Source organism: Rattus norvegicus, chromosome 15, assembly GCF_036323735.1.
Source record: "Rattus norvegicus strain BN/NHsdMcwi chromosome 15, GRCr8, whole genome shotgun sequence".
NCBI classification, from domain to species: domain Eukaryota; kingdom Metazoa; phylum Chordata; class Mammalia; order Rodentia; family Muridae; genus Rattus; species Rattus norvegicus.
In genome coordinates this window covers 30919276-30932041 of record NC_086033.1, presented here as the reverse complement: position 1 = coordinate 30932041, position 12766 = coordinate 30919276, and the positions used below count along the sequence as shown (strand labels likewise).

Here is a 12766-nt window from a genome sequence, read left to right as displayed (position 1 = left end):
TCAGAAAATTGGACATTGAACTGCCTGAGGATCCAGCTATACCTCTCTTGGGCATATAACCAAAAGATGCCTCAACATATAAAAGAGACACGTGCTCCACTATGTTCATCGCAGCCTTATTTATAATAGCCAGAAACTGGAAAGAACCCAGATGCCCTTCAACAGAGGAATGGATACAGAAAATGTGGTGCATCTACACAATGGAATATTACTCAGCTATCAAAAACAACGAGTTTATGAAATTCGTAGGCAAATGGTTGGAACTGGAAAATATCATCCTGAGTGAGCTAACCCAATCACAGAAAGACATACATGGTATGCACTCATTGATAAGTGGCTATTAGCCCAAATGCTTGAATTACCCTAGTTCCCTAGAACAAACGAAACTCAAGACGGATGATCAAAATGTGAATGCTTCACTCCTTCTTTAAATGAGGAAAAAGAATACCCTTGGCAGGGAAGGGAGAGGCAAAGATTAAAACAGAGACTGAAGGAACACCCATTCAGAGCCTGCCCCACATGTGGCCCATACATATACAGCCACCCAATTAGACAAGATGGATGAAGCAAAGAAGTGCAGACCGACAGGAGCCGGATGTAGATCGCTCCTGAGAGACACAGCCAGAATACAGCAAATACAGAGGCGAATGCCAGCAGCAAACCACTGAACTGAGAATAGGTCCCCCGTTGAAGGAATCAGAGAAAGAACTGGAAGAGCTTGAAGGGGCTCGAGACCCCAAAAGTACAACAATGCCAAGCAACCAGAGCTTCCAGGGACTAAGCCACTACCTAAAGACTATACATGGACTGACCCTGGACTCTGACCCCATAGGTAGCAATGAATATCCTAGTAAGAGCACCAGTGGAAGGGGAAGCCCTGGGTCCTGCTAAGACTGAACCCCCAGTGAACTAGACTATGGGAGGAGGGCGGCAATGGGGGGAGGGTTGGGAGGGGAACACCCATAAGGAAGGGGAGGGGGGAGGGGAATTTTGCCCGGAAACCGGGAAAGGGAATAACACTTGAAATGTATATAAGAAATACTCAAGTTAATTAAAAAAAATACAAAAGAAAAAAAATAATAATAATAATAAAATATTTCTGGTTTTAGTCTTGTTCAGTTCACAAGGCACACTTTGCTCTATTGTTCAGGAAGTTAAAACTGTTTGGGGAAGATCAAATCCTTTATTATCATACCTGGAAATAACTAGCAACACTAGGAACACATTTACACATTTCAGTAGAAATTGCCCACACTTGAATGGGGCTCTGGCCACGGTCATGTGTGTGTGTGTGTGTGTGTGTGTGTGTGTGTGTGTGTGTGTGTGTGTGCGCGCGCGCGCGTGCACATGTGTGTGTATAATCATGCCATAAGGATCACAAAACTAACTCGCCATGGCATATAAAATAATATGATAGTAGCATTAAAAACATGGACCAATGAAATGAAAACAAAGACCCAAACACTAGTGCATAAAAGTTCTGCCATCTCCTATTTTGACTATCGTGCTGAAAACCAGGACCTTCCCCAGACAATGTGGAAAAATTTGATGCCCACTTGTAGAAAAATGAACTTACTTATCTATCACCTTGCACAAAGCCTAAACCCAAGTAGATCAAAGTTCCCATTGTGAATGTGAAACACTGAAACTGATAGAAGAAAACATAGATAGTACCTTAGATCATGTAGATGTAGGGAAAGAGTTTCTTAAGAGGTTTCATTTTGTCCAAAAATTAAGGACAAAATCTGACCTGTAGGATGGGGGGAGCATAATTGATTGCCCAGGGTTATGGAGGAAGGGCTAAGGGAGATTCAATCCTGAATACCTCAAACAGGAGGATGGCAGAAGTTGGCTTCCTCCTTCCTCCCAGTCTGGCACCATCAAGCTGACTCTCCCACCATCCACACTAGGAAGAACTTAACTTCACTGCTTGTTTCACCTCATGAGTCCCCGCCCTGGTTCAGCCCCGGAGTATGCAGATGAAGTCTCTTCAAACGCCTCTGCCCTAGCCAAGGGTACACAACCACACAAATCTTGTCCCAGAGACCCTGGCCACCTCCCCAGGGGCATAAATGCAACCTTTGCCCTAAAAAATCCAAACCAGTTCTTTGAAGCTGGGCCCAAGTGTGTTCCCAAGTGTGATGCTACACTGCACTCACACACATCCAGTTAAGCTTCCCTCCATCAAGTTCAGCCTGGGGAAAAATGGGCCTGGCTACCAAATGAGGTAAGTGGACGCAGGGAAGCATGTGACTTCATAGAACTATAAAGTTTCTACACAGTAAAGAAACAAGCCAATTAAGAGGAAGCTCACAAAATGAGAGAGAATTATAGCCAGTTAGATACATGACCAAGGACTACTATGTATATAAAAGAATTTTTAAATTGTCAAAACCAAACTACTCAGTTACAAAATGGGCTATGGTTTAGGATAGAGAGCACTTAAAGAAGAAATAAAAGTGGCTAAGAAATATTCAAAGTATATAATATTCTTGACAATTGTCAGATTAAAAATACTTTGAGATTTCATCTTATCCTAATAAGAATAGCTAAGATACACAAGACAATTGACAACAAATCTTGGGAAGGCTGTGGGGACCTGGAGCCCTCACTGACTGTTAATAGGAAGGGAAGCTGGTCCAGTCACTCTGGAAGCCCATGTGGAGAACCCTAAAAATAAATCTACCACATGACCTAGCCGTCCTACTCCTTGTATGTGTTCAAAGACTAGACATTCTTTTCCATTAATACTTGCTTAGCCATGCTCACTGCTCCTATATTCATAATAGCTAGGAAGTAGAAATGAGCTAAATGCCCCCAAACTGAATGCCTTTTCATGAAGAGCTCATGAAAAACTGGTGCATTTCCTATGGAGTACTATTCAGGTATAAAGAAAATAAAGTCGTGACCTGTGCAGGTAAATGGATGGGACTTGGAACTAGAAAATATTACACTGAGTGAGGTAACCCAGACCCACAAAGTCTCTCTTAATTGTGATTTCCAGATTACAGTCTTAAGATGTGAGTAATTGGCCTGAGGAAATGCAGAAACTGGAAAAGTAAAAAAGTATCGTAGTGGGGAGAAAGCATTATAGTGAGAGGCTTAGAATGCCAAGGGTGCGTTTTTTTTTTTAAATAAAGAAATAGGAAAAATTGGAGATACTGGATAGAGAACAATATACACAAAAAAAAAGGAAGAAGGAAGAGGAATGACTAGCACTACGTGTGTTTTAAAAACCATAGGAAATAGCACATGGCTTTAATCTCAGTATTTGGGAGGCAGAGGCAGGTGAATATCTGAGAGAGTGAGGTCAGCCTTTTATTCACAGTGAGTTCCAAGACATTCAGAGATGCATAGTGAGACCATCTCAATTGAAGAAGAGGAAGGGAAATAGGAGGAGGAGGAGAAGGAGGAGGAGGAGGAGGTGGAGGAGGAGGAGGAGGAGAGGCAGAGTCAGAGGCAGAGGAGGAAGAAGAAGGAGAAGAAGAAGAGGAAGAGGAAGAAGATGATGATGAGGAGAAGCAGCCAACATAGGGGATCATATCTAATGTTTATCTAAAATAATATATGCTATACGTAAATGAAATATATATCACACAAACACACATCAAGTTCTGATACTTGAAAAAATTGCTTTCTATTTTAATGATTTTCTATAGCATCCATTAATATCCTAGTGGACATACTAAGTACCATTATTAAAAGATAAGAACCTTTGTATTATGAGTATTCTCCAGCAGTTGCACTGAGATGTCTTTAGAGTGGGGGCAATCTAAATGGCACCTGTCAATCAACTCTAGAGTGTTGACATCTAATTAGTTATTCTCACTAAGACGTCATTCAATATGCTCATTGTATGTTTTAGAAACAGGATTTTAAGATGTATTAGAACATCTGTTTCCTAAGCATAAAATACAGGAAACTCCTTATCTCAACAGAGGAAAATGCATCTGTCTTTGGCCATGGTCTCAGGTTTATGTACAGACAGGACGTGCCTGAGGAGCACTGTGTACTGACTGCACAGAAGTATGTGGCAGAGTCCCCAATATGGGCAGATGTGATGTTCAGCGAGAGCCGTTTGTCTTTCTTGTTCAGTAGGACAATGATTCCTTGTCCTTCTTTTATTTCTGTACTCCAGAAATACTGCATAATAAGCAACTGGAGACCTGCTCTAGGCTCGTGCTTGTACCAGTAGAAATACGAGGAAAGGCTGTCTGTGTAGGTGCAGATGATAACGGCACTGTCTCCCTCCCAGACACTCAAGTGAGACAGGTGCTGCTCCACCTGCTCTCCTCTGCTCACACCTGTGCAAAAGAAAAGAGAAGGCGACCATGAGGCTGCCATTCTCCAGACATTTCTTTCCTTACTACAGTGATTTCAGAAAATCTGGAAAAGGCCAGTCTGCTCCACAGACTGATAACGAACACTGACAAACACCTTGTTCCCCCAAAGCTCTCACTCACAATTCAGCTGCAGCCAGAAGAACAGGAACAATGGTTCAGTCAGTGTCTTCATTGCTCTCCCTCCGGACTGTGGCCTTCAGTCAGACAGGATGCTTCTGTGATCAGCTCTGTGTCAAAGCATTGAGGCTTCTTCATCTGTCTGTGCAGAGGGCTGCGGATTGCAGGCTGCTCTTAGGACAGGCAAGCAGAGAGTCTCTTTGTGAGTTTGCAGCCATGGAGATGCTCTGCCACCTTGTGGATAGCTCCTTTCTGCTGCACCAGCTGCTCCAGTCCCCTTTATGATATTACTTTTCTTCATTTAATTTTTTTGCTTTTATTCAAAATTTGTCTTACAGTTATAGAATGCAGAGCTGAGAACTGATTGAATGTTATCTACCTATAGCACACAGTTTTATATATTTCTATAATCTTAGAATAAATATTTCTGACACATTCCTGACAGCTTCATCCAGCATACAGAATAGTTAATGCTAAGTAGAATTAGAAGACATTGAGACAGATACTCCATTAATGGATCTCACTGTTCTCCTGCCAGCCCAACCAGGATACAATGCCTGTTCAGACACTAGCCAACCCAAGATGTACACATTTGGAATTTCTGGAACCAGTGAGAACCTACACAGTGAAAAGATTTTAAAACTGATAGCAATCAAACAACACAACTACACAGAAAATTGGCACACATAAAGTGATTGCAACCCTTTTGAGCAACTGGCCCTTGAAAACAGAGAGAGAGAGAGAGAGAGAGAGAGAGAGAGAGAGAGAGAGAGAGAGGAAAGGCAGTTTACACACTAAACCATATTCCTGTCTCTATAACTGCTTTTAATGAACCTAAAAGATTTTCTTTTCTTTTCTTTTTTTTGGAGCTGGGGACCACCTAAAATATTTTTATAATTTGTGATTTATTTTTCATTTTATTCTAAGAATTTTGGAGTTTTTCCATTGTTGTTTTCAATGTATCATCGGCTCTTTTCCCATGTTATGTAATTGTTCAGTTTCTCTTGCTAATAATTTCTAATCCTATCCCACCACAATCTTATAAGAAACAAGCATTCATTTTAATTCTTTTGTATTTGTTAAGGATTAAATTATTACCAGTAGTGTGATCTACTTTAGAAAATGTCCCATGTGCTATGGAGAGGAGGAATTTGTACTTTGAAGCTTTAGGTGAAGTGTTCTGTGGATGTCTGTTAGATCCATGGCGTCTTTTAATTCTGATATTTCTTTCCTCATTATTATTTAGCATGTTCTATGTAAAGATGAATGGGGCTTGATGGTGTGATGGTGAGCATACTTACCTTCCAAAGACATGTGCATATTTTATCCATCAAATGTTAGTTAGCCACCAGGTTCTCTCTCTCTCTCTCTCTCTCTCTCTCTCTCTCTCTCTCTCTCTTTCTCCCTCCCTCCCTCCCCCCTCTCTCTCAATAAGAGTTTTAGGTAAAAATGTTTACAGAAGTTTTCAGTTTTTAAAGGAATGTTTATAATTATAAATCTTTCATTAGAATAGCAGAGAAACCCTCTTCTGGTGAAACCCAATTGTACCACCTGGGAACTAAGCGTCATGATTGTCCATGGGCACATGAACCAGATCTACCAACAGCTCCCAGGAATCCCTTGAATTTGCTCCAGAAATCTAGCACACTCAGCTTCCTACAACAAGTAGGAAACATGGACTCCTATGCTTACATGCCTACCCAACCCAGAAACTTAGTAAACAAGAAACACAATCCATGGGCTTCCTCCAGAAAAGGATTTGTTTCCCCTGCTTAGGTGTACACATCGTAGAAATTATCCTCCAGTCCCTGGCCAGCCTGCTGCACTAGATCCATCTAAAACCTCTAGGAACTTCGTTCCAGCAGCCCAGGCCACAGGCTTTTGTAACAAACAGGCTACCTGACTGCTCCAGCTTAGGATAGCACATGCCATTCTGGAACATTCTGTACCAGACCGATGTGGGAAACTGACTCACACTTAATCTTTTCCTTTACATTGTATGTGCCTCTACTAAGAAGAAAGGCAGACTGAATAAGGACCATGGGATGGAGGAGTAGTAAAGGAAGGAAAAGGAGAAGGAAGAACCATAACCAATGATGTACTGTAGATGTGAAATTTCAACACAGAAGCAAGTGTAAAACCAAGATATAGGTCTACTCCACACATCACTAATCCCATACACATTGCCTGGAAGAAATTCCAGACAAAGAATTCAAAAGAGTGATTCTAAGTGTGCTTAAACAACTGAACACAGACACAAATACAGTAAAAAACAAAACAAAACAAATTCAAAGCAAAGCAAACAAACCAAAGAAATGAATGAAATAAGGATGTATATCCCAGTCATGAAAATACAGTTTAACACCAAGATAAAATTGCTGAAGAAAACTGAAACTGAAATGTTGCAGAGAAATAAACTCTCAATGAAATGAGACTTCGGTGAAAAGTCTTACCAATAGAATAGATCACATAGAATATTGAATCCAAGCACTGGAGAATATGCATACATCTCAATGCCCCATGACAATGTTTACAGATTGACCATGCATTAGGATAGAAAGCAAGTCTCAACAAATGGAGGACATTTGTCATAAAATCTTGTATTATATCTCATAATAATTCAATAAAGATGGCTGATAAAAGCAGTGGAAACTGCAGCACGAGCACAAGCCATGGAGACTAAGTACCACACTAGTGACTGGTAATGGATCCAAGATGGAAAATATTAAATCCCTAGAATTCAAAGAAAATGAAAACACAACATAACAATATTTATGAGGCACACTGGAGGCATTTATACGAAGGAAGTTTATTTATTTGTTCTTTTTTTTTCTTTTTGAGACAGTCTCTCTATTTCTAATCCTGGTTGTCCTGGAATTCACTATGTAGTTCTCACCAGGTTGGCCTCAAAGTCACAAACATCCACCTGCCACTACTTCCTGGGTGCTGGGGTTGAAGGCATGTTTAGCACACCCAGCAAAGGAGATGGACCTACATCAAACAAATTGAGAAATATCCAGTTTGTAGCTAAATATACACTGAAAAGCCTTAGAAAGTTCTTAGAAATGACACTCCTAAAATAATAAATAGAAAGAAATAATCAAATCAGGGATGCATTTAATTAAAAGCAAGAAATGCAATTTATTTATTAAACCCAGGGTCAGACTTTAAAAAGACTATTATGCTTTTACCCAAATTAACCCAAAGAAAGTGATAAAGTCAAAATTAATCAAAAGAAAGTGATAAAGTCAAAATTAAATAAAGTTATAGATGAAAAGGAGATATTATAACAGACACAAAAGAAATTCATAAAATCAGAAGAATGTACTACAAACATTTATGTTTAAGTCCTTTTAGAAAATCTAAAGAGAACAGATCAATTTCCTAAGACTTACCAAAGTTAAATCAAAATGAAGGAAAAACATTGAAGAAGACATTTTACAATCTACAAGATGAAAGCTGTAATTAAAATCCCCTATCTAGGAAGGCAAAAAGACACATGCTGTTAATCCTAGCAGTAGGAAGGCAGAGACAGTTGAATAACTCTGAGTTACAAGCCAGCCTTGTCTACATAGCATAGTGAGTGCTACAACACAGAAAGACTTTGTCAAAACAAAACACAACAAAAACAAAACCAAACAAACAAAATCCTTTCTCCACCCAGAAAAAGACAAGGGCCAAATGAATTCAGCACAGATTTCTATTAGACCTTCAGAGAACTGACACTGTATTCCTCAAATTATTCCATAAATCCACAAGAAAGGGATATTTCTAAATTCTTTTAATGAATGCAGTATTACCCTGATATCAAATCCAGTAAAAAAAAATTAACAAAAAGAAAAAAATTTGACAAATTTCCATAATGTACATACAAGCAAAAACTCTCAATAAAGGACTTTCAATCAAACTTAAGAACTCTTCAAAAAAGAACACATCAACTGTGATAGTTAGGCTTTATCCTACAAACTATAATTAGATCCTTATATTTCACTCTGAACAAAGCTCAATTCCAAGTGTATCAAGAGCCTCAGCATAAGACCTGATGTCCTGAACTGTTAGAAGGGAAAGTAGGGAATTTGCTTCAACTTAAAGGCACTTTCTGAACAGGGCTCCAGTAGTACAGGCACCAAGACTGTCAATCAATGATCAGGACTCTGTGAAACTGAAACCTTCTATACCACACAGAAGACCATCATGTGAGTGAAGAGGCAGCCTAGGGAATGGAGACACCTTTCTCAGATACACACTGCTGAAGAGAAGTACGAAATAGCAAGACAAAAACAACCTAATAAAAAATGGGATTTGAAATAAAGATAGTTTCTAAAGGAAGAAATACAAATATAAATTTTTTTATATATCAAAATCATTACCCATCATGGAAAAGAAAATTAAAGCTAATTTTTTTTGTTTTTTTTTCTTGGATATTTTATGTATTTACATTTCAAATGCCCCTCCTCCTCCCATATTTCCTCCTCCTCCCCCTGCTTCTATGAGGATGTTCCCACTCCGACCTACCCACTTCAACCTCAACACCCTGGCATTCCCCTAAATTGGGGAAAAAAGACTTCACAGAACCAAGGGCTTTTCCTCCTATTGATGCTGGACAATGCCATTCTCTGCTACATATGCGGCTGAAGACATGGGTCTCTCTATGTGGACTCATTTGTTGGTGGTTTAGCCTTGGGAGCTCTGGTGGGGTCTGCCTGGTTTATATTGTTGTTCTTCCTATGGGGTTGCAAACCCCTTCAGCTTCTTTAGTCTTTCCTCTATCTCCTCCACTGGGGTCCCCATGCTTTGTCCAGTGGTTAGCTGCAAGCATCCTCATCTATTTCAGTAGGGTTCTGGCAGAGTCTCTCAGGAGACATCCATATTGGGCTCTTGTCAGCAAATATTTTTGGCAGCAGCAAAAGTGACTTAGTTTGGTGGCTAAATATAGAATGGATTCCCCAGGTGGGGCAGTCTCTGGATGACCTTTTCTTCAGTCCCTACTCCACTTTTTGTCCCTGTATTTCCTCCCGTGAGTATTTTGTTCTCCATTCTAAGAAGGACTGAAGTACCCACATTTTGGCCTTCCTTCTTCTTGACCTTCATGTGATCTGTGTAATTTTTCTTTGGTGTTCCAAGCTTTTGGGCTAATATCTACTCATCGGTGAGTGCATACCATGTGTGTTCTTTTGTACTGGGTTACCTCACTCAGGATGGTATTTAAATTAAAACTGCTTTAAGGTTTAGTTTTATTCCAGTCAGAATGGCAAAGAGAAAAATGACAGATGATGATGTGGAGACAGGGGGATTCTTAATCACTTTTGGTAGTGTAAAACTAGTGTCACCACTATGGAAACTAATGTCGGTGTTACTCAGAAAAGTTAAAATAGCCCAACCATATGATCCAGCTATACCACTTTAGGACAGATTCTCAAAGGACACCGTATCCTTACTACAAAGATAACTGTTTATCCCTGTTCATTGCTACACTGGTTGCAATAGCTAGGACGTGGAAACAAAGTAAGGGTCCATTAGTGATTGAATGGATAATTGGCTGTGATACATGCACAAGATTATACAATCAAGCCATCCAAAATTACCACATAGATGGGGAGAAGGCTCATGGAGTCAGTATTCTTCAGTCATGTTGCCATGGACATCTACCGATGATCTAGGACATGGTTCCACATTCATCCACATACTGAAAATTCTAAGTAGACTCAGTAGCTCTAAACAAAGATAGGACTTGAGGTTTATGGGAAGGGTGTTATGAGTTGAATAGGAGAGGGTTTATAAATTGGGGAATGAGGATTGAATTTGATTAAACATAAGTTATATATTATGACATTCACAAGTCACAACTAAAAGATAGGCAAGATAAAAATAAAGCAGGAGAATAATTAACTAAACAAACTAATGTTAATGATGCACCACAAAGTCCTAGAGAAAGAAAGAAGCAAAACCTCAAAACAGAAGAAGTAATAGAACAGAAGTAATATAATGCAGAAAACGAAATGGAAGGTATAGGACAAAAAATTAAAAATAAAACAAAGATAGTTTGTTAAAGGAAAAGACTGAAAATCCTTATCCCCATTAACCAAGAGATGGACTAACACAAATTCATAAAGCTATAGGTAAAATGGGTGGTATAAGAGTTATACATAAATCCTATGGGCTGTTACGGCTGTTTATTTTAAAACTATACTATAAGAGGATGAAAATATAAAAGTAGATGAAAATATAAAAATAGATAATTTCCTGAATATATATATGAATTGCTGGATTTACTTCAGGAAGACCTAAACCACATAAATAAATCCATAGCAGGCAATGAAAGCGAAGCAACCAGAGCCTCCACACAGAGAAATGGTCAGGAAAGGACACTGAATGCCAGATTCTCCCAGAACTTTAATGAACTATAACCATGCTTTTCAACATGTTCCATTTGTAGAAACTGAAGGAAATCTATGAAAATATCCTGTGATATCTGCATTACCTGCTACAAAACTCAAGTCACACACACACACACACACAAACACACACACACACACACCAGTGGAATTGGACTTTAGGACTTAGAAGTAAAACAACACAACTCTAGCACATGCAATGGTGAAAAGACATTTTCTTCAGTAAATGGTGCTGGTGAAAAACAGATTATGAAGAAGAATGAAATGTTGGCTGTCACCCTGTGCAAAATTAAGTACAAATTAACCAAATTTAAGACGAGACCTTCAAATACTAATTACTGAAAAGATAAGACAAGGGAAATCACATTAAGAATATACCAGGTTTTTTTTTTTTTTACTATGATTGTATCTTATGTACATTCTGGTTTTTGTTAGAATTGCAAGTTTTACAAGATTAATTCATGTAAATCTTAAACAAAATTTAAAAGCCATTTTTCATAGACAAAGAGAGAAAAACGATCTACAAAATTTGTATGGAGGTACAAAAGACCAAAGAGAGCTAAAGCAATCACAAACAACAAAGATGGTGAGGGAGTTACAGATTTCAAATGTACTACAGAACCAAACAATTAAAATGGCAGGATGAAGATGTATAGACATAATTTCACTGGGGATCAAGATTAAAGGAGTCAATGGTGAACAGCATGGAGAGACCTCTAATGAGGGTGCAGCCTCAGCAGAAGTAGACTCTGACATGTTGAAGACATTAGGACTTGGCTGTGGGACAGTCCGTCATCAGGAACAGTGGCAGCTCTAGGGTGGGCACACCTTGAGCCTATGAAAGAAGCCACATGTGCTGTGCATGGCAAACCTGTTAAAGTGAAGATAGCCAAGCCCCTTGGAGCTCAGAAAATCATGAGTGAGTTCCAGACACCAAACAATGAACATTCACGCTGGTGGGCTTATCTTTAATCTGATTGTAGCTGTTCCCTGGTTTTAATTTGTTCTTATTGTGCAACAATACATCCTTAAGATATTAAGTTGGATTTTAACAGCATTTAAAAGGTCTCTGAAGATGTGAATTGTTTAAAGACTGTGAACATTTTAAAGTCATACTCTGTTATATATTGTAACAGTAACATGAAATCCTAGGAATCACCAAGAAAGGAAAGGTTATGACTTAGTACTGGTATGCTTATGTCAAATACACAAGTGTTCCACTGTGGCATTTATATTAGGCAACTCAATACAATCTACAGTCATTTGGGAAGAAAAAAAACTTTAACTGAGCAATCTCTTCACTCAGAATGGTGTCTAACCATATCTGTGTAGTGTTATCTTGATTAATAATGTCTGTGAGCAGGCCCAGTCCACTACAGATATCCTCCTTGGACAGGTGGTCCTGTCTTCTCTAAGAAAGCTGAGTGGGCCAGAAACCCAGAAAGCCAGAAAGCAAAATTTTTCTATTATCTCTGCTTCAGTTCTGGCCTCCTGCCTTGAGTTTCTGCCTTAGATTCCTTGTAGGACAGGTTAGAATTGGCAAGGTGGAATAATCCCCTGTTGATGTTATTTTTATCACAGCAACAGAGACACAAGCTAGGACAAAATGTTTATGTTTATTCCCATAGGCTGCCGGTGGTGTCAAAAAGCTTCTTTTTGCATTGGGCACCATTCAATGCAGAAATCAAAGAACTAAAAATAAACAACTGAGAGTGTTCAACCCTAACTGGGACATTTTTATTAGCCTCTCTGATAAAGGCTCATGGAACATTCAAGAAAAGGAGGTAGAACAAATATCAAAGCTGGGTGGTGGTGGTGGCACACACCTGTAATTCCAGCACTTAAGTCAGGTTAATCTCTGAGTTTGAGGCCAACTTGATCTACAAAGCAAGTTCCAAAACATCTGGGGCA

The 12766-nt window shown here is 39.2% G+C and overlaps 1 gene segment (V, D, J or C); it reads right to left on the bottom strand.

The window, feature by feature from the left end:
- Window positions 1-3621: 3621 nt before the first annotated feature.
- On the bottom strand, window positions 3622-4910 carry LOC682708 (T cell receptor alpha variable 5-like). The segment is given in 2 exon segments: window positions 3622-4304; window positions 4464-4910. Coding segments are annotated over 2 exon segments (471 nt in total).
- Window positions 4911-12766: the final 7856 nt, after the last annotated feature.